This window comes from Toxorhynchites rutilus, chromosome 3 (genome assembly GCF_029784135.1).
Source record: "Toxorhynchites rutilus septentrionalis strain SRP chromosome 3, ASM2978413v1, whole genome shotgun sequence".
Taxonomy (NCBI): domain Eukaryota; kingdom Metazoa; phylum Arthropoda; class Insecta; order Diptera; family Culicidae; genus Toxorhynchites; species Toxorhynchites rutilus.
The window spans coordinates 25,862,057-25,887,232 of record NC_073746.1 but is presented as its reverse complement, the minus strand read 5'-3'; the positions used below and the strand labels follow the sequence as shown (position 1 = coordinate 25,887,232).

Sequence of the window (25,176 nt, the reverse complement as noted above, 5' to 3'; positions counted from 1 at the left end):
AATCGCCTTCAATGAATTTTATTCTTTAGTCCGCAAAAATACCATCGCTAACTGGCAACGAAAGTGGAATGAAGATGAATTGGGCCGGTGGTTTCATTCGATTATCCCTAAGGTTAGCCTCAAACCGTGGTTCAAGAGTCTGGACTTGAGTCGGGACTTTATTCGCACCTTCTCCCGACTCATGTCCAATCACTGTTCGTTAGATGCGCTACTCTTTCGTTTCAATCTTGCCAGCAACAATCTCTGCGTCTGTGGTCAAGGTTATCACGACATCGAGCATGTTGTTTGGTCGTGCGAGGTGTATCTTGTCGCCAGATCGAATTTAGAAAACTCCCTTCGGGCCCGAGGAAGACAGCCCAATGTGCCGGTGAGAGATGTGTTGGCTCGGTTAGACCTTGATTACATGACCCAAATATATGTTTCCCTTAAAACTATCGATCTTCGTGTGTGATTGTCCCTATGTCTTCATACCCTCCTTTTCATCCATTGCGAGCGATTGCCCCCCTTGGTATAAACAATAAAATAAGTTGAAATGTAAATATACAATAGATATACGAATAGATTTAAGAATTGAGTGTGATCATCAACATTGTAACAATTCCCTTATATCCCATCCCCTTCCTGAAAGAATATGTCACCCTTCTAAACTCGAGTAAACCGCGAGTAATCGGTTTTCCACCTTACTAACCATAGTGTTAGGAAAATTGTATATGTATAGTTTTAAAAAATACATTTAAGAATTCGGCTCCTTTAAACTAATGTAACTGAGCCTGTAAAAATAAACGATTTATAAAAAAAAAAAAGATAGCCAAGCAGCTCTTAATGCAGTAAAAGCACACACATGTCAGTCAAAACTAGTTTGGGAATGTATTTTATCCTTAAACAACTAGCTGCTACTAACGAAGTTAACCTATACTGGGTGCCTGGTCACCGCGGTACAGAAGGTAATGAAAAAGCCGATCTCTTAGCAAGATTAGGATCTTCAACTAAATTCGTCGGACCTGAGCCATTTTGTGGATTATCTAAATCATGTATGAAATCGGAGCTCAAAACCTGGGAAATATCAACGATTGAAGCCAACTGGAGAGCTCTATCAACGCCAAGACAATCCAAATTATTAATTACACCTTGTAACAAAAGAACACGCAACCTACTCAGCTTGAATAAGGCAAATTTGAGTACATTAACCGGTCTATTGACCGGACACTGTCCGAGCAGATATCACCTTAAAAAAATCGGAAAACTGGCAGATGATAACTGTCAATTTCTGCAATTTCGAATCTGAGACTTCGGAACATTTACTGTGTCAATGCAGTACACTAATTCAGCGAAGTCTGCGAATTCTTGGAAAGGGCATTCTTATGCCTAACGAGATTTGGTCTGCTGAACCAAAACAGGTAAGGAACTTCATAAACCTTCGTGGGGGGATATGCAAAGTCCTGGTGCGACTATCACTTATTCCCTGAGTGATGGAACGAACTGACACTGCATACGTAGCAAACTGGAGTGCACTACAATAGATCAAACTAATGGTCGCAGTGGTACAATGCTCCTACAGAAGAAGAAGAAGAAGAAGAAGAAGAAGGAGAAGAAGGAAAAAAACATCGGAAAAAATATTCAGCGTCCCAATACTTTGTGTTGTAATGCTCCCCAGAAGCGGAGAAGCTTCACGGTAAACCTGCATAAAAAGACAAGCGGCACAGAAATTATAAAAAAAAACTTGTTAAAATTAAAGCATATATTAGCGTTCAAATGCTGGCGAAATGAATGCGGCAGTAAACCGGCCACCGAAATCAAATATTTGGCCAAAACTTTTAAAAGTAAATTCACCCTCTTTACCACACAGTTCCATTGTTCACCCTCCACCATGACCAATTAGTTTTTGGAAAACATTTTCCAAAAACAATCTTGACCTCTCCCGGTGCAGTAGTTCACACCACCGTTACAGACACACGCGGGCGGTGGACAATTATGATCGCCATTAGAGTTATCCTCGTTGTACGGCGGAACGCGCCGAGGGGTGGTTCGCTAGCTAGCGATCATAATTTATGACCGCGCGTGTAATATCTCCGCAATGGAATCACGGTCCGTGACCTGTGCACACGCGCCACGCCACGTCCTGCCTGGCTTCTGATTGATTGTGGCGATATCAAAAGGCAACGAAATGCAGGCTCCGGCCGGCCCAGAGAGTGTTTCTGTAATTGACGACTTCGTTACCGCCACACGAGTCCTTCGGAGATTCGTTGTGCGGCGGCCTGATAGGAATTAGCGGGGCTTTGTTTCTCCAGCCGCTGGGTGAAAACTTTTTTATGATATCGATTCGGCGACATCTAAATTACGACAATAATACACATAGAAAAAAGAGATGCTGCTGCTGGCTGGCGCAGGCCGGATGTTTTGAGGAAAAAAGCGTTTAAAATGTTGTTAATGATCGGAAACGCTTCACCGGGATGCACGCGCCTATCTCGTCCCTCATGTGGCAACGATAATTTATCAATTTACACCCAACGCAACAACGCAACAATTGGCGTGTGTGTATCTCTTTACAACAACTTCATCGGAGCGACAGATATTAATCCCCTAAGTGTGAAATTACGGTTTCCTCCCTACAACAGCAATAATGATGATCCGATCGCCGTCATCTTTTCCATGTTCTCGCCGCTGTTCGGAAACCTGGCGTATCCCTCTAATCCACCCCTATCAATGTTACATCACCCGGCTCGGAACGCAATCATAAGAGCAAAGATATAATTTCAAAGCAAATAACACACAGCAAAAAATATGTGTGTCACTCGCTTATCATGTCGAATTTCATCGAATGGCGGTGAGCTGCAACAGCAAGGGGCTGAAAAGCTGAACGGAAAACAATTAATGGTATGTTGTTTGGCTGTCGTGAATGGTATTCATAGGCGGCAGCAGCCCAGTGCTCCTGGACGAAACTGGCTATTTGTGGCCCGGACCCAGTCCCACATTCCGGGTGCGTTAATCCTTTATGTCAACTAATAAACTGTCAGCTCTTTTTCATGATCGGCTATTGTTGAGCCATCGGTTGACGGTGGCGGCGGCGGAGCTCACCCCCGGGACTCGGTACTCGGAGTTTTGATAGAAATGTGTGGCAAACTCAATTAAGTCTGGCCGCCTCCGGGCACCGAGATGCGGAGTGGATTACGTGAACACATTTCAAGGTTGTAAATTGAGCCAATCTGGCGCACTGTCGTCCCGCATCCTCGCGTCGATGCGATGCAACCCTTTCTGCCGGAGAGTGATGATGAGGCTGCAGAAAGGCGACATGCATATGTGATTAATGATGGGTGTAGAACCGATGAAATCGATACGCTTCTCTGGCGAGACAATGAGCGATCCATGGATCGCGAATCTATTTGAGCTATTTTCTGCAAGGAAATGTATTATTTTTTTCTGTTTCCTTGATCTAGCGAGATCGTGCATCCTTCGAGGCCAAAAAAAAACACGCACGCTTCCAAGTCGTCATAAATTCAATCGCATCCCGCCCCGTAAATGCGCCGCGCACACCCAAAATCGATTTGTCCCACGGTTTTTTGCCTGATCATGGAACAATAATTTTTTATGACTTTGTTACCGAGGCGAAACACGACTACGACTGCCGACGCCTAATTTGCAAATTATAAATGTCAACAAAGCGAGCAGAGCCGTTTGCAGGGCGAAAAAAAAATCCTCCGAATGCACGATAGATAATGCACCCCCTTTTCGTTTTCGTTTCTCTCCCTGCCGGCATTCATTCCAATCGCATCAATTTCAAATTGCACACATCACCGTCATCACCGCTTTTCCCTAAGTTAAGTCGAACACGTGAACAAGAGCGTAAGCGAGCAGAGCAATAGAAAAAAGGGGTTGAAAAAAGAGTCAAAACGTGTCTGATTCTTCACGGTTATTGCAGACCGGAATACGACAGAAGAAACCTCATAAGCATTAACATATTTGCGCTACGCCTCACAGGTTAACACTCTCACCGACAGAGGGCTGCAAACTGTTCGAAAGGACAGCTGTTGCACACGAAAATTAAGAATCGGCGGTTGACACGCGCGATAGCGATCTGAGCGCTGAGATTAAAATTATTTCAATTCACCCAAACGCAAGCCACTCATAATCCTCTGCCTGCGTCATTTGATTTGCATTCTGCAGTTGCAGAATGAAGCGCAATCCGTTTATAAGTGCATTGACGGCCAGCGCACGTCTTTCCACAACTCAATTAAACGACCCACGACGGCTAATCCTCTGCCGAAACATCTGTCACACGGATCTCCCTCACCCTGGTTCACGTTATGAAAGAGAAACATAAAATACTAAAGTGTGTGCAGCCACTTACCCAATCCCCCACGGTCACTCCGATCGTCGCTCGATTCCATCCGATGATGATGCGAGGCGGGATGCTCGGATGTGAGTAGCAGCTCCTGGCCGGGACTGATATCACAAATGACATTATACCACAGCTGAAAACAATGAAACAAGAAAAAAAACGCAATTAGTGAGACAAAATATTGTCAGGAATTTCAAAACGGACTCACATAACCATCTTTGAAAAACTGCTGCACATTCACTTCCGCCGGGTTTTCGGCGCTACGGATGTTCCCACACCAATTGACCGTTTCCAGGGTGGCGTCCAGCAGGCCGCGAAGGTTTGTGTTCATGAACTGAAATGAGAACAAGACAGAGAGAGAGAGAGAGGAACGCCCCATTAGTGGATGGTGGTAGGTTGGAGAACTAAGCCTGGATAGTCGAGATTCGATCCCTCACGAATCTGGTATACGCCGGCAGGGTTGCCAGCTGTCTTTTATTTTATGAATACATTTCAATCTCAATGCTGTTCTGTATTTCTTCGAAAACAATTTTTTAGTGCAGTACGCTCAATTATTTCACAGTATAACTTGTTTATTTTCCTTGCAGCATCGCAAATTATCAAATTATCATTTCAACAAAATGTCCCGCGTAATATTGCGTCCCGCGAAACGTCCCGCATTTGGCACAAGCAGCGAAAATGTCCCGCGATATCAATATATTGGGGTCTTCGGGGTCTTCGTAGCCTAATTGGTTGCGTGTCCGCTACTAAGCGAACGATCATGAGCTAATAACTCAGGGCCCCTCAACTGACCATCTTTGTGTGTTATTCTAGCTATGACGTCCACGCAACAATCATCATGTGTCGGTAATCCCAGTCCCTTACCGCTCACATTACGATCTGCTGCATCGGTATTTGGTGCTAATTCTAACACAGCAATGGAAGCCTCATATCAACAGTCCCGTTGTGAATAGTCCAACTGTGAACATTCGAACAATAGGAATATTCTAACGCTGAAAAAGGCGGCATGTGTTGTGTATCGATAGAATTGGAATATTCTTAGGCCTAAACAGCTACTGTGTTATAGATAAAAAAACAAATGTTTATCGATGGATAGGAATCTTAAGCCAAAAAAAAATGGCTACTGTGTAATATACAACAATACTTATCTTAACATAAAAATGTATACGAATAAATTCGGCTCTGTGACAGCTGAATTGCTAAATGAGCCTAATAAATGGATGGGATAAAAAAAAATCAATATATTTCAATATTACGATTTGATTATGTTGATTATCTTAAATGGATGAGCCTCAAAAAAAAACTTTTATTTGGCAGACTGTTGAAGAGCGCTTCCAATGCATCCAAAGATTAATACGTTGAGCTGGTTTCATCGCACCAGCAGTGGACTTTTTGTTTAGAGAGTGTGGAAACTGGAAACGACAGCAACAAAATTGGAAAAAGGTTTTTATAAAAGACTCCTACTGATCCGCAGAAACCAACGTGAATCAGACGAAAAGTTCATCTTTAGTCCCCTAGCTCGATCAGGGCTTATCGTGTTAAATAATCCGGAAAAACTAGTGTATACTGGACAGGAAGAAGCAGAATTGTTTGATGAAGTATCGTAAATGAAGCGCTGGGCGGTCTTACGGAAGTTGGCCGGAACCTGAACCATGGCCGATGAAAAGATGTATATCGGTGTATTGTTTTACCTTTTCGTGTCTTTGGTGGTCGTCTGTCTCTCTATTTTGGTCCAAAAGTTTTCTATCGGGCGAAGCTGGGGAATGTTGGGAAGGTTGGTGGTCCTCGCGTTTATCTCCAACCGATCCATCCTCCAGTGAACATAATGGGCTGATCCCAGGTTCGGCATAAAGACCACATCACCTTCGCAACCTTCGGCAAGCACTTCGTACTGTATATCTCCCCGTTCACCATATGACTCGAAAGAAGACCGACTTGGTCATTCCCTTCTCATCTGTCAGAGAAGGATCTTCTTCGAGAACTTGATGTGGATGATATTTTCGACGTCATCGCTCTGGGGAACGTAAAGTACCCGGTCCACTGCCATTCGTTGAATTCAAGTATCAAGTACGTATCGTCTTTCATTATGAGCACGAAGAGAAGTTTTTCACTTCTTTCGCCGGGAAGAAGTTTCCCACCAGCAACTCAAGCTACTCCTTCTGGGTGATTGCCTTCTGCTCAGATACGGCAGGTCTCGTCTGACGCTTCCACATAAAAATGTCCATTTTAGCCAGATTCCTACACCGTTTGACCAGTTGCTTCGATCTCCCGGCTTAAGGAGCGGCAGGGACAGGATGTTGTAAATACCAGATCGGCTATATCTGGCGAATACTAAGTGCCTCAGAATGTTCAACTCCTTCGCTGTGTAGTGGAGCTGGCAGTATGAAAAAATCATCAAGTTGCTTGACAGTGCAAGGATGCGAATCAACAGCCTTGAATAATGTTTGTTGTAGGCTTAATAAACGTAAGATTTAAGGAAAATTTGTTCCATTAAATTATCTTTTATAGTTTTGTAGTTTTGTAGTAGCGATTAACGCCATCCGAAATTAGTCCATTTTTCCAATGCATACGTTAGCACTAAAATCGTTGAAAAATGGATTGAAAATTTCGAGCTTTCCATTCGGTAATTTGAAGAAAATTATAGAATTTGAATCGTGCTTGCCAGGCTTAAATGCTCTGACTGAGCGAGTGATTTTCAGGCGTAATCAAAATCTAAACCACCGAAAAATCACAACTGAGTTCCGATACTTAGAGAGAAGTAATACAGACCAGGTTTAATTGCAAGAACACATGTTAAGAGTTTCACGAATAAATGACATAACGTATATACATAACGTTTTGTTTTTTTGTGTCCCGCGTTAGACCTCTGACCATCTGGGCACTTTATCGTAGAGCCACATCATCAAAAAACAAGACTCCCACTTAAGGGAGTATTCTATATACAGTAGAACTCCGGTTATCCGCGAAATAGTCGGGCTGGGTCACCGCGGATAACGATATACGAGGTGTAAAAACGAAATAAGGATATTTCAGCCTGAAAAGTATGTTTTTTCAATATATCGTGTGCACAAGTGGTCAAATAATATGAAAGCTATGACCAAAACAAAAGAGCAATAATCGGGGTTCCACTGTACTGCAAAAACAAAACACGAAGTCTTTCAAATACGATCCTCGAAGGTTTAACAGAACCAATTTCATTGAAAATAATATATCAAAGCTTCTCTTTTAAATAAACAAATAAGACCACTTCAAAAAATTCAATAGCACATTTTACTGCATTAAATAAAATACAGTTTTTGAAATACAATTCTCGAATGGTTTGTAAAGAAACTTTTGATCTCTTTCAAACATTTTTTTTAAACATTTGCTGAAGATATCCTTTCGCCGCCGGCTTGTCATTTCCGAAACTAAGGGAACGTTTTTTTTTACTTGGTTCTTTCACTTTTTTCACTTTCACTTTTCCAGAGTCATTATTGAAAGAATCGTTTTAGTCAATTGGAGTGAAGTGAAATCGATAAATACTCTATAATACTCTACGTATAATGAAACATCTTTTCTTCTGTTTTCATTCATTTCGCCATGCCATATGCTTTTTGATGAAGCTGAATTAAGTTTCAGTTTTCTCGGCCTTTTTAGTGTAGTGTAGATTCGCGCAATATCTGTGCAATGCGCTTATTGTTAATCGAGTGTCCAAGTTCCTTCTTAATTTCTGTTGTCTGGCCAGCTCCAGTTTTTCATTCCAATTGCTTATTTTGGTATTCCCCTTAGTTTCGTTTCTGAATGCCATATTTTTCACCTTTCTTCAGCACATTTCGAATCGATGTTTCGGATCCGTTTACTCTCCTTTCAATTTTCCGGTTACTCATACCAGTTTTCTTCAGTTCACGAACAGCTCTTTGTTCTGATTCAAATATCTTTTTTTTTTCGACATTTTCCACCTCAGATCAACAAATTACCAACGCCAACAAATGTTTTGCGTACTAACACAATATCGAAACTGAAATGACAAATCGCCAAAGTTTTTGGGGTCATAGGTGCGCCAGTCGCTTACATTCAATTGTGTGCATTTAAACGTGTTCAGTGTTCAAGAGCACAAACTCCGCAATTCCGAAAACTGCAAACCACGAACATTTTGATATCTGAGGCAATTCGCGTAACGATACCTTTCGGAGCATCATTTTTGCAAATTATTCTTCCCATTGACATGCTGATTCGACCCATGCTTCGAACACTCGAATTTACTTTGACAGTTCCCAGGAGTGTTGCCAGAATGAGTGATCAATGTACACACTCTGAAACGGAATTCATGTTTTTTTGATAAGTCTGTTAAATCTGATTCATTAAAAAACAGGCGCTCACTTCATAAAATGAAGGGTCCGTTCATTCACAAATTCACAATTGTAGTTTTTTTTTTAAACTTATTTTCTAGCGAAAAACTCATCCAATTTGGAGAGTGATTATAAAAATTGTGGGTTCTGTTGTCTTATAATAGTTTTGACATGTGATATCAATTACCAACCATCGACGAGAATCATATCCCACCAGAATTTGGGAAACCATCCTGCCATAATCCCTTCTCATCAGAGCAGATAAGTGCACATCTTCATCACCACCACCGTCGTCACCGAAGATCGTCACAGTTGGTTGCAGTTCAAACGAAGCGACGTCACGAAAGCGGAGCGATGAACCTCGATGAAGTCGAGTGCTCTTGACAGATTCCTCGCTCGAGTGAGTCGAGAGCATGTTTGTTTAGGAGCTTTGAGGACTCAAAGACAGACACAGTGTATCTCTTGCCACAAGGGACACCGATCCGAGATCGAGAGTGAGAGCTGTCAAGTGATTTGTGTTCGCACCCGATGTAAACAGATGATGTTGCTGCGTAACACAGGACGAACCCAATTTTCCACTTAATTATGGAGTTATTAAAAATTGTCGACCCCTCCGTCGCATATAAAATTGAAGATTTATCGGTTTCAATTAAGGTTTCCATCCCGCTGCTGGCAACTCGCTACTGTCACAGATGCCTCCAGTGGTCAGTGTTTTTCACTCTCTGATACGTCCGAGTGACTAATTGGCGGCGATTAATCGGTGACGCCTACACATTGTACGCCTTTTCCATCGAACGAATGCTTCCCGTCAAATTATGATGAGTGGAAAAAAAGACGCTCAAATGGTTGCGGTGGGCTCGTGTACCCGAACTCGGTCTCAGGACAATGGAGAAATCAATTTCAGGACAACGGCGGTTGCTCCGGACGCCGGTGAGAAGCACCACAGCTGTCAATCAAAAATGTCAATCTCTTCGCCCCGTCAGGATATACAACCAATTTGCATACCTTCCGCATATCGATAGGAGGAAAAATTAGCATTCCGTCTCCTGTGTCAATCGAGATGCGCCCTCCGTCCGTTCACTCGGAATTCAATAAACATGTAATTATGGTTGAGAGGTTTCTCTGCGGACATTAAAAATTCATAACGTCAATTATCGATCGATTGTTGAGGAGGACGACTTCTTTGGAAGTGAACAACACAAACGATTTTCCCAAGATTGGAAAATAGGATATCGATGCCTTCTGTGTCGCACATTATAAAAACACTTCACCAATAACGCAATCGGAACCGAGCTGTGATATACAGCCGGAGGGGGATTAGGATCGAATGCGTGGGGCGAGGGACACATTTCCCACATTAGAGCTGTCGGTGGGAATTGCGGGAGATTCGATTCTGGTAGGATTTGACATTTGTGGAACATTATACAAAACATTCGAACACCGCCCAGACTTGGTCACGCTTATCAATTCCCTAAATGCGTTGTCGTCCCGCCTTGCTGCCGGGGCCGAGGACAATCGCCCGTAACAACGCAGCATGTGACAGCTTTTTGCCGCCGCTAGATTCGAACCTGACTTCGGATGATAGCTCACGTTCTCGAAATCACTGTCTCGACTCGGCCGCCGCCGAAATATCATTTACGATTTAATCGTCAGCGGGTGTTATTGTGAAAGATCACGTACGAAGATCATCTTTCCTGGGCCTGGGCCGGTGTGCATCACCGAGAGATGCGTGTTGATCTTGGACGTGCCAAAACTGGACTTTTTCACACTCTCGGTTTTTTTCTGGTTCTCATTCTCGTTCTTGTGTTTGTGGGTGCTTTGTTGCACACGGCAATAAAGACACACGGAGAGTCCGGTTGATCCAGTTCCCGATTTGTAAAGCGAAAAGAGAAAGGACGGACAACATTGAAATGCAATTGAGTTGCAGGTCCTTTGTTCGGTCCTTGTTATGAATTAGTTTTTTTTTCTACACATTTTTGTTGCCGTTTACTGCAAAAGGTGGGTGTAGATAATCATTACCGAGGAATCGAGATACAGCAAGAGGGGGATTGCTTTTGCCAGATTAGTATAAGGATTCGGCCACTGTCCGAGGTGTTTCCGAGCCGTTGTAATCCGGCATTTGATTGAATAGAAATTTAATTTTCGATCTCTGAATGGGATTACCGGATAGTGTGAACTGATCCCGGAAGAGATGAATGGTTGCGTTTAACCAGGTGATGACGAGAGCTGACAGACTGACCGATGATAGGATTTGTACGTGATTGGACAATGGGAAAACATTTTTCGTCACTTGTCCAAAGCTTTAAGTTCGTCTTCCGTGAAGCCATGATGCTCTTGGAAGACGAAGTGGAGAGCCATAATTTTTGGAAGTATTGAATGCAAACAGGCGGGGACGTTTTCGAGGGCAATGAAAATGAAATTGGGACAGTTGTTTGATCGTTCTCATCAGTCGGGTTCATCTGAACGGTTTTCTCTAAATTTATATTAGCACTCATAGCGTAAGACAACGTTTTTTGATGCTTATTTTCGATGCAGCTGTGATACTATTAATATATTTAGAAGTGTGCCTTTAATTCTGATTCTTGACTAAATTGAAAATCTTCAACATGCATAATAATTTGCGTGCTTCTGGGATGGTTCCGTCTTATGTTTACAACGATATTTTTTAGAATATTCGTTTTATGAATTTGTTGAATCCATATTCGTGGATAGGAAATTTCATCTTCAAAATTAAGAACCATATTTCTTGATTTTGGAGATGAAATTTCGGTATTTTTTTCCGGCTGAAATGTGTTTTCCTAACACAGACTTTGAATCCAAGGTGTCTGGGGAAATCGGCTTTGCAAATGAATGCAAACTGCGAGTACTTTTGCACTCGCTTGCCTTTGTGCAGACTAGAACACGGTCTTCCAAACTTAGGAACCTGGGAAAATCGTGCAGAAATCGTGAACTTTCAAGTTAAAAGCCTCTATAGAAGAAAAGTAGGAGTTCTTCTTCTTCTTCAATGGCACTAACGTTCCTAGAGGAACTTCGCCGTCTCAACGTAGTATTACTTGCGTCATTTTTATTTGTACTTAGTTGAGATTTCTATGCCAAATAACACGCCTTGAATGCATTCTGAGTGGCAAGCTCTAGAATACGCGTGATCACAGTGCAAGTCGGAGGAAATTTCTTTGACGACAAATTCCCGCGACTAGAACGGGAATCGAACCCGAACACCCGGCATGTTAGTTATGACGCTAACCACTCGGCCAAGGGAGCCGAGTAGGAGTTGAAGTTGTTGATTCATGTAAGCCGGGGGTACTTCTGCACCCGCATATTTTTTTGCACTCCGAAAAGTGTTTACCTAACACGGATTACAAAAGCGGGTACGAATACAACGCTTTGGGTCGATTATTCAAGATTGTATTGAAAGATATGTCTTCATATCTTCTGCTCACTGAATTTCTAGGCATACCATTTGATGATAACCATTTGCTGCGATAACGCCTATTGATTAAACAGTATGCGTTCGAAGTACATGTCAAAATCGAAACTGAGTGCATCAAATCAAGCAAATTCGCGGTTCGGAAAGTACGTACACTTGAGAGATGCAAAATTCAGAGGGAAATGTAAAATAAAATAATCGTTTGATAATTCTTCCGTTCACATATTTTGTCCTAGGCATCATATCAAACGTAAAAGGACTGTCATTGAATTTACTTGTAACGAAGAACATAATCTATCACAATGCATGAATTGACCTTGCATGACACATTTATTCAATCTCTTAACTCACAAAGCAAATAAAGGGTGTGTCACATCAAATTGCATCACGGAAAAAACGCTGTAGAAATTTAATTTTTAGGAATTATATCTTCAGCTTTCGCTTATAATCAGATAAGAGTGTATAGATCACGTTGGCCATGGTTCACTGTCAATTTTTCGTAAATTTGGAAAAATGTCGTCTAACGAAAAAGAGCGTCGTGAATTAATCCTGCACACTCATTTCGAGAATCCGGAGTAGTCACATCGGGACATCGGTAAGATGCTGGGAATCGTCCAATCCACGGTCAGCAGAGTACTAAAACGATACTTCGAGAACCTAACCATCGACCGGAAGGTGAAGAACGGAAAAAATGGATGCTCCGTCAGTGAAAAAGATCACAAGCGCGTAGTTAAGCAGTTTAGACGTGATCCGAGAAGTTCGGTCCGGGATGTCGCCAATAAGCTGAATTTGTCAAGTTCATTCGTCCAGCGGACCAAGCAGCGGGAGGGCCTGCGTACATACAAGGTTCAGAAGGCTCCTAACCGCGACGAAAGGCAACACATGGTGGGGAAGACGCGAGCCCGGAAGCTGTACACCGAAATGCTGACGAAGCCGCATTGCCTGGTAATGGACGACGAAATCTTCGTCAAAGCGGTCTTTCGTCAGCTGCCGGGACTGTTGTTCTTCTCCACAGAGGACAAATTCAGCGTTCCGGAGGAGATTCGCAAGCAGAAACTATCCAAGTTTGGCAAAAAGTACATGGTGTGGCAAGCGATCTGCTCTTGCGGAAAGCGGAGCGCCCCCGTTCGTGATGACCGGCACGGTAAACGGGCAGGTTTACCTTAAGGAGTGCCTACAGAAGCGCTTACTACCACTATTGAAGCAGCACGAGGGCCCGACCATCTTCTGGCCGGATCTCGCTTCGTGCCACTATTCAAAGGACGTGTTGGAGTGGTACGAAGCCAACGGGGTCACCTTCGTGCCAAAGGAAATGAACCCGCCCAACGCTCCGGAGCTTCGCCCAATAGAGAAATATTGGGCGATTATGAAGCAGGCCCTCCGGAAGAACCCAAAAGTTGTCAAATCGGAGGCGGACTTCAAGAGAAAATGGATTTCTGTTCAAAAAAACTACAACCTGACGTTGTACAGAACCTTATGGACGGGGTAAAGAGGAAGGTGCGAGCATACGGGCTTGGGCTCGAAGTATGATAAAAAGAAAATGCCAAAAGTTCTTTAATAGTTTTTATTTTACTGTCTAAAATTTTCAAAAGGATCGGTCTACTGGGCGAATTTCTACAGCGTTTTTTTCCGTGATGCAATTTGATGTGACACACCCTTTATATTGAATTCAATTGAATTCGGAAATTGTTTCATTCAAACAAAAAATTTATCAATACAAACAAATGAATGCTAAGGTACGGTAGTTCCACGTTAACCTTGCGGTTATATCATAGATATAACCCACCCGTTTTTTTCTTTTACACGTTTGAATATAACAAATAAGATAAAGGGCGAACACGAAATTATTGCGACACCGAAAATGTCATGCCAATTTTCTTATAATGTTTAGAATCAAACCAAAATTTTAGGGTAGTTTTATACATATATTTACTTCAAAAATCAAAAGAAAAGTTAATCGATGGAGCCTTGAGTGTAAAATTGAACGCATTTTCGCTTGATGCCCTCCATCGAAGTCTTTAAAGTGTCATCCGGTACCAGTTTCTCAGTTTTTTAAATATAGATCTTTGATGATATGGCGATATTGTTTGTAAGAAAAATGCGTTTTTGCCTCAAAAATCGAGACAAAAACATTCACCAAAATTTTATTTTCCAAAATATCGAAAAAAAATCTAGTGGAGAATCTGGGAAAAATCATTTGATCAAAATCGGATGGACCGTTCCGGTGGTAGAACTCCCACCAGTTTGCAAAACTTAGTCTCGAGAGAAACGCCTTTTAAATTTTGGATCCGCACACCTTACGCAAAGACTTAGGTCCACTAATTGGCTTGTAACTTTGAAACGGAGCATCGGACAAACCTGGGACAAAAACTACAATAAAGAGGACATCCAAGAGAACATTCTAGGCCAGGTTTTTTCAAGTTTCCATAGTGTACTACCCCCTTGAATAACACATTGTTTGGCCTTTGCATAACCTTTGTTTTTTTTTTTTTTTTTGGCAGACTTATCTCACTTCTTAACTAGGCGAACCTAGCCAGAATTTTCACCTGCCCCCGGGCTTCTGAATGCCAAAGGGGGACTAGGCTCTGCGGAATGCACGTATCTGCATGCTCGTGCTGTTTCAGTCCTGACCGAGAAATTGTCGGACAATCGCGCAGGTGCTAAGGATGACCGACTTTTGGATGCCGGCCAATTCCTTCTCCATATTCAACACCTTTAGCGCTTCCAGAAGTGTCTTCGGGACAATTCCAGTTCCAGAGAGAACGACTGGAACAATTCTTGGGACCTCCCTTAGCCCCCACAGTTCCTTGAGCTCCACGGCCAATGGTCGGTACTTGCAGATTTTGCGACCGTGGGTCTCCTCCAGATTCTGGTTCAGTGGAATAGCGACATCGATGATGGTGACTTTGCGGTCGCTCTTGTCGTAAACCATTATATCTGGCCGGTTGTGGTGGATCGAGAGGTCGGTCAGAACAGTGCGATCCCAGTACAGCTTGAAACGGTCATTTTCCAGGACAGGTGCAGGCAGGTACCGGTAGTTTGGTACGTTGTCTTCCAGTAGAGCACATTGGAGCGCCAGTTGTCGATGAACAATACGGGCCACGTTGTTGTGGCGCTCGGTGTAGGCTGCGTTGGCCAAAACGGGACAGCCTCCCATAATGTGTTCTATGTTTTCACCTGGTTGATGGCACATCCGGCAAATGTCATCAACGTCTTGATGCCAGACGTACCGCCTGCAGTTTCTCGTCGGCATTATCCTGTCCTGGATGGCTATCATGTCGGCTTCTACTACTGAAGAGAGTTCACCACGCGTTAGCCACAGATTAGATGCGGCCTTGTCGACGTGTGGCCGATCCAGTTGATGGGGGTGGGCACCATGCACTGCCTTCTGCTTCCAAGCTGCAATCTTCTCCTCCACTGTCTGCAGATTGCAGTTGAGTTGGTACTCCGCTTGCGCCAAGTGCAGAGCGCTGTATCCTCTGTCGGCGGCGCAGACAGCCCGGTATAGCGCGTTTTGGTTGGCGCGTTCTGCGAAGTACTCGCGCAGTTGTCGTACCTGGGCAACACACAGTGCAGAAATGTCGACGATTCCAAGTCCCCCTTCTTTGCGTGGTAGTGAAACTCTCTCCAGTGCCGATTGAGGATGGTGCATTCCGGCCTCTTTGAATGCTTTCCTCATCCTCCTCTCAAGGTCCTCTAGGTCAGTTTTGCTCCATTTGACTACACCAAAACTGAAGGTCAGCAGGGGAACCGCGAATGTGTTGATCGCGCGTACCTTGTTCCCCGCGTTGAGGAAAGTCCTCAGGACACAGTTCACTCGACTCAAGAACTTGTCTCGCAGCTCCGTCTTGATGTCGGAGTGGCGAATCCCGGTGAGCTGTCGGAATCCAAGATATTTATAGGATTCGCCACGAACCATGTCTCTTATAAACTCGCCGTCATAGACCTCGTAGCCTCCGGATTCGGTAAGTTGTCCTTTCAGCAGGTGGACACAGCGACACTTGTCGAGGCCGAACTCCATACAGATGTCCCTGCTTATGTCTTCGACAACCCGGATAGCTACACCTAGACGCTGACGTGAATCAGCGTAGACCTTGAGATCGTCCATGTAAAAGGTATGGGTCACTTCTTCGTGGGCGCCGTCGCCATACCTTATTTTATAGCCATGACCGTTTCTATTGAGCGTCCTACTGAGGGGGTTCAGTGCCAGACAAAACCAAAGCGGGCTGAAAGAGTCGCCTTGGAATATCCCCCTCTTTATCTGCAGCGTTCTAGACTGCAACACATTTTCCCCATCACTAAGGTGCAGAGACGTGCTCCACTGCCTCATCGCATGCTGCAGGAACCTAACGACGACGGGATCAATTTTGTAGAGCTCCAATACCCGGACGAGAAACGAGTGAGGTATGGAGTCATAAGCCTTCCTGTAATCGATATAGGCCATGCTTAGGTTCCGCTGATTATAAACCGCCTGGCCGACTATGGTTGCGTCGATGATGGCCTGGTCTTTGCAGCCATGCGTATTTTTTCTGCATCCTTTCTGCTCTTCTGCGATGATATGGTGTTGTTCGCAGTGGGCAGAAACTTTGGCGGTTATGATGCTGCTTAATATCTTGTACAGACTCGATAGGCACGTTATCGGCCTGTACTTTGATGGGTTCAATGTGTTGCTGTCTTTCGGGAGGAGGAATGTGACGCCACGGGTGGCGAATTCAGGGAGGTTGTGTGGGTCACGTAGCACCTTGTTGAAGCACTCAGCTATCTTTTGATGTGCGACGGTCAGCTTCTTGTGCCAGAAGTTCTGAACACCATCGGGGCCCGGTGCTGCCCAGTTCCTCAGGTACCGCGAGGCTTCGCGGACATCGTTCTCTTCGACGATGATAGCTGGCATCTCTCCAATTTCACCACAACTCTCCTCCTCCCGTCTTAACCACATTTGCCCGTCGCGATGTTGTACTGGGGTCTCCCAAATACCAGCCCAGAAGTTCGTCACATCGCTAATATCTGGCAAACCTTCGCGGTAGTCGGGCTTCTCGTCGCTAATGTGGTCGTAGAACGCTTTTTCGTTATCTCTGAACATCCGATTTTGTTCCTGGCGCTTTGCAGAGTCAGAGTAACGTTTCAGCCGTTTAGTTAGGACGCTCAATTGCTGTACCAGTGTGTCGAGTTTTTCCGTCAGCTGGTGAGCTCCCAGCTGGCGAAGTTCAGTAGGCCGCACGATCACAGCAACTTGGCGACATAATTTCGCCGATCTGCTGCCTCTTTTGTACGCCATCAGTCTTCCAATTGCGGCGCGCTTGTTTAGGATCCGTTGCTCCAATCTCCTTCGCCATGGAGGCTCACGCCTTTCACGGAGATGTTGGAGCAGTCCGCCTCTTGGCCTAATACGGTATCCTAAACTTTTGGCGGTCGCCACAGCAGCACAGTAAACTTTCAGTTGCAGCTCCTCCATGTTCTCAGCATCAACCAAGTGCAGCGGAAGAACGTGCTCGTTCATGAGCTTTACTGCACTTGTCAGCCTGCGGGAATGCTGCAACTTCGGGATCCTGGGGCGCGACAATGGGTCTGTGTCGCGGAACTGTGAGATCGCCTCGTCGTAGTGGAAGACCAGATCGCGTAGTAGTTGTTGATCTGGCTGTGGGTCTTCCGGCTCAGGGGGTTGTAGTACTGTGGCCTCCACTGGTGCTGATTCGCGTGCCCCACTCGCGAATGAATTGCTCAGCCGTACTGAACTTCGTCTCGACACATCGCTTGCTCTGTTGTTCCTGGAGCTTATTTCTCTCTGCACCTGCTGCTTGATCTCGTCGATTTGCGTTTGGGAGAGCATGTTGTTGCGTACTATCGCTCTACGCCTCGCGTTCATCGCGTTCTGATCAAGCCTCCCGACGAACTCTGGATACGCTTCCTCGAACATTGTTAGTATTCGAGGGCGACCGCTCATGTCCGTCTCCAAAGCAGTGCAGATGTAATAGGCGCGGATCACGAATTCATTCATTTCGTGTGTCCACATGATCCGGCGCCTAGTGGTACCCACAAGTGTGGACGACTGTCGTCTGGCAGTCGCAACACGTCTCGTAGGCGCAGCGTTTCTTGGGTGATGTCGATGGCTGCTGTTTCCGTGTGGCGGTAGCTCTTCGGGTTGAACCCGGCTGGTGGCCCGCTCTTGCACATCGCCCTCCAGCCGCTGGCCGCTCGCTCTTACGCCCGTTCCAGGACCAGCTCCAGTTCGGGGACCCTCCTCGGGTGATCGCATTCTAATTATTCTTCGTGATCGTAGCTCCATTTTATTGGGTGTATCTCCTTTGCCCGGGAGACAGCGGGTTGGCAAGGCCTCCATGACCCGGGAGGCCTTCCCCGGGAGAGATATAGCGCTCTGACTCGCTCGCACCCCCTCACTTAGCCACTTTCGACACCCGTTCTCGGAGCCAAGACCAGGTGTGTGTTTCCAGTTCACGCCCGATCTAAAAATGTCGTCATATGATCTTCGTGGAGGCGTGAGATAGGAACATTTGAGACCAACAGGCAGGCTCCTACCCTATGTTGATCCCCATTTTTTTTTTTTTTTGGCAGACTTATCTCACTTCTTAACTAGGCGAACCTAGCCAGAATTTTCACCTGCCCCCGGGCTTCTGAATGCCAAAGGGGGACTAGGCTCTGCGGAATGCACGTATCTGCATGCTCGTGCTGTTTCAGTCCTGACCGAGAAATTGTCGGACAATCGCGCAGGTGCTAAGGATGACCGACTTTTGGATGCCGGCCAATTCCTTCTCCATATTCAACACCTTTAGCGCTTCCAGAAGTGTCTTCGGGACAATTCCAGTTCCAGAGAGAACGACTGGAACAATTCTTGGGACCTCCCTTAGCCCCCACAGTTCCTTGAGCTCCACGGCCAATGGTCGGTACTTGCAGATTTTGCGACCGTGGGTCTCCTCCAGATTCTGGTTCAGTGGAATAGCGACATCGATGATGGTGACTTTGCGGTCGCTCTTGTCGTAAACCATTATATCTGGCCGGTTGTGGTGGATCGAGAGGTCGGTCAGAACAGTGCGATCCCAGTACAGCTTGAAACGGTCATTTTCCAGGACAGGTGCAGGCAGGTACCGGTAGTTTGGTACGTTGTCTTCCAGTAGAGCACATTGGAGCGCCAGTTGTCGATGAACAATACGGGCCACGTTGTTGTGGCGCTCGGTGTAGGCTGCGTTGGCCAAAACGGGACAGCCTCCCATAATGTGCTCTATGTTTTCACCTGGTTGATGACACATCCGGCAAATGTCATCAACGTCTTGATGCCAGACGTACCGCCTGCAGTTTCTCGTCGGCATTATCCTGTCCTGGATGGCTATCATGTCGGCTTCTACTACTGAAGAGAGTTCACCACGCGTTAGCCACAGATTAGATGCGGCCTTGTCGACGTGTGGCCGGTCCAGTTGATGGGGGTGGGCACCATGCACTGCCTTCTGCTTCCAAGCTGCAATCTTCTCCTCCACTGTCTGCAGATTGCAGTTGAGTTGGTACTCCGCTTGCGCCAAGTGCAGAGCGCTGTATCCTCTGTCGGCGGCGCAGACAGCCCGGTATAGCGCGTTTTGGTTGGCGCGTTCTGCGAAGTACTCGCGCAGTTGTCGTACCTGGGCAACACACAGTGCAGATATGTCGACTATTCCAAGTCCCCCTTCTTTGCGTGGCAGTGAAACTCTCTCCAGTGCCGATTGAGGATGGTGCATTCCGGCCTCTTTAAATGCTTTCCTCATCCTCCTCTCAAGGTCCTCTAGGTCAGTTTTGCTCCATTTGACTACACCAAAACTGAAGGTCAGCAGGGGAACCGCGAATGTGTTGATCGCGCGTACCTTGTTCCCCGCGTTGAGGAAAGTCCTCAGGACACAGTTCACTCGACTCAAGAACTTGTCTCGCAGCTCCGTCTTGATGTCGGAGTGGCGAATCCCGGTGAGCTGTCGGAATCCAAGATATTTATAGGATTCGCCACGAACCATGTCTCTTATGAACTCGCCGTCATAGACCTCGTAACCTCCGGATTCGGTAAGCTGCCCTTTCAGCAGATGGACACAGCGGCACTTGTCGAGGCCGAACTCCATGCAAATGTCCCTGCTTATGTCTTCGACAACCCGGATAGCTACACCTAGACGCTGACGTGAATCAGCGTAGACCTTGAGATCATCCATGTAGAAGGTATGGGTCACTTCTTCGTGGGCGCCGTCGCCATACCTTATTTTATAGCCATGACCGTTTCTATTGAGCGTCCTACTGAGGGGGTTCAATGCCAGACAAAACCAAAGCGGGCTGAAAGAGTCGCCTTGGAATATCCCCCTCTTTATCTGCAGCGTTCTAGACTGCAACACATTTTCCCCATCACTGAGGTGCAGAGACGTACTCCACTGCCTCATCGCATGCTGCAGGAACCTAACGACGAAGGGATCAATTTTGTAGAGCTCCAATACCCGGACGAGAAACGAGTGAGGTATGGAGTCATAAGCCTTCCTGTAATCGATATAGGCCATGCTTAGGTTCCGCTGGTTATAAACCGCCTGGCCGACTATGGCTGCGTCGATGATGGCCTGGTCTTTGCAGCCATGCGTATTTTTCCTGCATCCTTTCTGCTCTTCTGCGATGATGTGATGCTGTTCGCAGTGAGCAGAAACTTTGGCGGTAATTATGCTGCTCAGTATTTTGTACAGACTCGATAGGCACGTTATCGGTCTGTACTTTGATGGGTTCAATGTGTTGCTGTCTTTCGGGAGGAGGAAGGTGACGCCACGGGTGGCGAATTCAGGAAGGTTGTGTGGGTCACGTAGCACCTTGTTGAAGCACTCAGCTATCTTTGGATGTGCGACGGTCAGCTTCTTGTGCCAGAAGTTCTGAACACCATCGGGACCCGGTGCTGCCCAGTTCCTCAGGTACCGCGAGGCTTCGCGGACATCGTTCTCTCCGACGATGATAGCTGACATCTCTCCAATTTCACCACAACTCTCCTCCTCCCGTCTTAACCACATTTGCCCGTCGCGATGTTCTACTGGGGTCTCCCAAATACCAGCCCAGAAGTTCGTCACATCGCTAATATCTGGCAAACCTTCGCGGTAGTCGGGCTTCTCGTCGCTAATGTGGTCGTAGAACGCTTTCTCGTTATCTCTGAACATCCGATTTTGTTCCTGGCGCTTTGCAGAGTCAGAGTAACGTTTCAGCCGTTTTGTAAGGACGCTCAATTGCTGTACCAGTGTGTCGAGTTTTTCCGTCAGCTGGTGAGCTCCCAGCTGGCGAAGTTCAGTAGGCCGCACGATCACAGCAACTTGGCGACATAATTTCACCGATCTGCTGCCTCTTTTGTACGCCATCAGTCTTCCAATTGCGGCGCGCTTGTTTAGGATCCGTTGCTCCAATCTCCTTCGCCATGGAGGCTCACGCCTTTCACGGAGATGTTGGAGCAGTCCGCCTCTTGGCCTAATACGGTATCCTAAACTTTTGGCGGTCGCCACAGCAGCGCAGTAAACTTTCAGTTGCAGCTCCTCCATGTTCTCAGCATCAACCAAGTGCAGCGGAAGAACGTGCTCGTTCATGAGCTTTACTGCACTTGTCAGCCTGCGGGAATGCTGCAACTTCGGGATCCTGGGGCGCGACAATGGGTCTGTGTCGCGGAACTGTGAGATCGCCTCGTCGTAGTGGAAGACCAGATCGCGTAGTAGTTGTTGATCTGGCTGTGGGTCTTCCGGCTCAGGGGGTTGTTGTACTGTGGCCTCCACTGGTGCTGATTCGCGTGCCCCACTCGCGAATGAATTGCTCAGCCGTACTGAACTTCGTCTCGACACATCGCTTGCTCTGTTGTTCCTGGAGCTTATTTCTCTCTGCACCTGCTGCTTGATCTCGTCGATTTGCGTTTGGGAGAGCATGTTGTTGCGTACTATCGCTCTACGCCTCGCGTTCATCGCGTTCTGATCAAGCCTCCCAACGAACTCTGGATACGCTTCCTCGAACATTGTTAGTATTCGAGGGCGACCACTCATGTCCGTCTCCAAAGCAGTGCAGATGTAATAGGCGCGGATCACGAATTCATTCATTTCGTGTGTCCACATGATCCGGCGCCTAGTGGTACCCACGAGTGTGGACGACTGCCGTCTGGCAGTCACAACACGCCTCGTAGGCGCAGCGTTTCTTGGGTGATGTCGATGGCTGCTGTTTCCGTGTGGCGGTAGCTCTTCGGGTTGAACCCGGCTGGTGGCCCGCTCTTGCACATCGCCCTCCAGCCGCTGGCCGCTCGCTCTTACGCCCGTTCCAGGACCAGCTCCAGTTCGGGGACCCTCCTCGGGTGATCGCATTCTAATTATTCTTCGTGATCGTAGCTCCATTTTATTGGGTGTATCTCCTTTGCCCGGGAGACAGCGGGTTGGCAAGGCCTCCATGACCCGGGAGGCCTTCCCCGGGAGAGATATATTTTTTTTTTTTTTTTTTTTTTTTTTTTTTTTTTTTTATTATACCAAGTGTCCAATATAACTATTACATTTTCGTTTTGCTTCCATCAATTTTAATTCAAAATTTGTCTGTGGGACCGTTTAGTCGTGGCCTACTGGGGGTCAGTTCACGTTCTCGCAAAACATTCACACATTAACCATTCGAACATTTACCATTCACACCTTTACTATTCACACAACCACCCACATATCCTTTACACATTTCTTTATTGGACTGACAATCTTAACCTAACTTAAAATTTAATGGGAGGCCGTTTACCCGCGGCCTACTCGGGATTATACTAACTTAACCTATCTTATACTAAATTAACAAACATTCAAGTCATTTTCGAAGTGCTTTCTAAACAATAATTGGCTGTTCCATCTTTTTTCTCTTATGGTTTTGCGGAAATGGTACATTGAACCAGATTCAAAATATATCAAATTATAAGCAATAGCTTCTGTGCATAGCCATAGAGCTGCCTTTTCGCTAGTTGATTTGCCATTAATTTTTTTAACAATCATTTCTTCTGGGTCACAAATTCTTATCCTCATTTTTTCATTGATTATATATAATACCCAGTTCCAAATAATTTTGGATATTGTACACTTTTTTATGCGATGCATGGATGAATCTACGGTTCCACAGATATCACAAAGTTGAGAGACTGTCCCACGTATAGAATGACGAAACAATTTATTTTTACATGGTACAATGTCATTAAGAACTATAAATAGGGCATTTTTTCCACTTGTGGATAAGAAACTCTGGTGCATATTCTTCCAAATAACCTCCCATTCAAGGCTTGGCAATTCTAATTCTATCCTCGGAACGATTTTCAGTTCATATATCAAGCTTTTATATATAAGACTACATGTGTTAGATCTTGTATATTTCCTTTTTTCCTCTGCCAATTTTATCCATTCACGAGTGTTGCGTGTTAGTAGTTGGTTAGATTTTTGTGCCATCATGTACTTGTCAACTTGCTGATCATTTTGCATGAAAACTACGTTTTTAATGAACAAAGCTTTCATTTTATTTTCCACATCGATCAAGGATAAGCCTCCATTTTCTACATCTAGATATAGTTGCTGCAATTGAACCTTGAAAATCATTGTATTGAAAATGAATTTCTGGCAAATTCTTCGAATTTGTGCAATTTGTTTATTATCAGCCGGGAATATTTGAGCAACATACCAAATTTTAGATAAAATATAGCAATTAAGAATATGAACTTTTTGAAACAAATTCAAATTTCTTCTAGAGTGAATTTTTATGGCGTATTTCAGTTTATTAATAATGTCATCATAATTTTCTGTTATCATAGTTTTGAAGCTCGAAGTGAATGAAACACCTAAAATTTTCATTTTGTTAACTTCGTTTAACTGATGTGGACCAGAAAAACAGTTGTTAAATCTCAAAAAGTTTGATTTTTGCATGTTCAATTTAATCTTTGAATAAATACTGAAATAGTTGATGAGAGTAAGAACAGTATCAAATTCCATATCATTGAGAACAAATATATTGATATCGTCAGCAAAGGCAACTATTTTGATGAAATTGTTGTCTATGAAGCATCCATTAATGTTTTCATATATCATGCGAATCAAAGGTTCAATATATAGGACAAATAAAATCATGCTCAATGGGCATCCCTGTCGAACGGATGAAGCGACTTTTATAGATCTTGTGAGGAATCCATTAAATAGGATTTTTGATGAAGCGGCCCGGTAGAGGTTTTTGATACAATTTATGAATTGTATGGGAAGGTTGTATTTCTCTAGCAGGATCCACAGAAATTCGTGATTCACCTGATCAAAGGCTTTTTCTAAGTCTATAGAAATTAACATACCTTTTAAACGTTTCGTTTGTTGGGATCGTATTACAATATTACGTAGAAGCTTCAGATTATGAACACAAGATTTGTTTGGGTCAGCAGCTGCTTGGCCTGGACCAACCAGTTTTCCCATTAACGGCTGTAGACGGTTCGTCAATATTTTAGTAAATATTTTGTAGTCACAATTCAACATTGAGATTGGACGTCGGTTTGAAATATCGTGTATGTCACCTTTCTTCGGAATAAGTGTAATTATTCCTTCTGCAAAAGACGCAGGTGGTGTTACACTTTCAACGAGATACATGTTGAATATTTTTACCATGTCATGTTTCAGATGTTCTTTGTAAGTGTTGTAAAACTCGTACGTTAGCCCGTCTGGACCAGGGCTTCTTTTTTTTGTCACCTGCCTTAGAGCTATTTCAAACTCGTCGTCTGAAATTGGGGATGATAATCTATTTTGATCAGCCATATTCAGAGATCTATTAACGTGACTTAAAACTTGTTCAACACCTGTTGCATCAAATTCTTTTCTGTCAAACAGTTCTTGGAAATGATTTTCTAAAAAAGTTTTCAAGATTGCATTGTTGGTGGTTACTGCACCATTTACTTCCAGTTTTAACAAATTGGATTTGCTATCTCGGTTTATTCTAGATGAAATTTGAAAAAACCCTAGCTTTTCATCCTCAAGCAGAGTGTTTGGTTGGTATTTTTGACGGTAACTTTGAATGCGTCTGTTTTCTATTTCTATTAGTTTGGATTTCACATATATCATTTCATCTGGGTGAGATTGTCC

General features: G+C 44.8%; 1 protein-coding gene across 3 annotated transcripts in view; it reads right to left on the bottom strand.

Moving 5' to 3' along the window:
• LOC129775801 (transcription factor hamlet) overlaps nt 1-25,176 on the bottom strand; it is a 282,723-nt gene that overhangs the window by 46,641 nt on the left and 210,906 nt on the right. For all 3 annotated transcript variants that reach the window (XM_055780903.1, XM_055780905.1, XM_055780904.1), the window contains exons 4-5: nt 4,545-4,670; nt 4,346-4,469 (exon numbers count right to left, since the gene is read on the bottom strand). In XM_055780903.1, the coding sequence (XP_055636878.1) occupies nt 4,346-4,469; nt 4,545-4,670 (250 nt within the window). The remainder of the gene's footprint in view (nt 1-4,345; nt 4,470-4,544; nt 4,671-25,176) is intronic.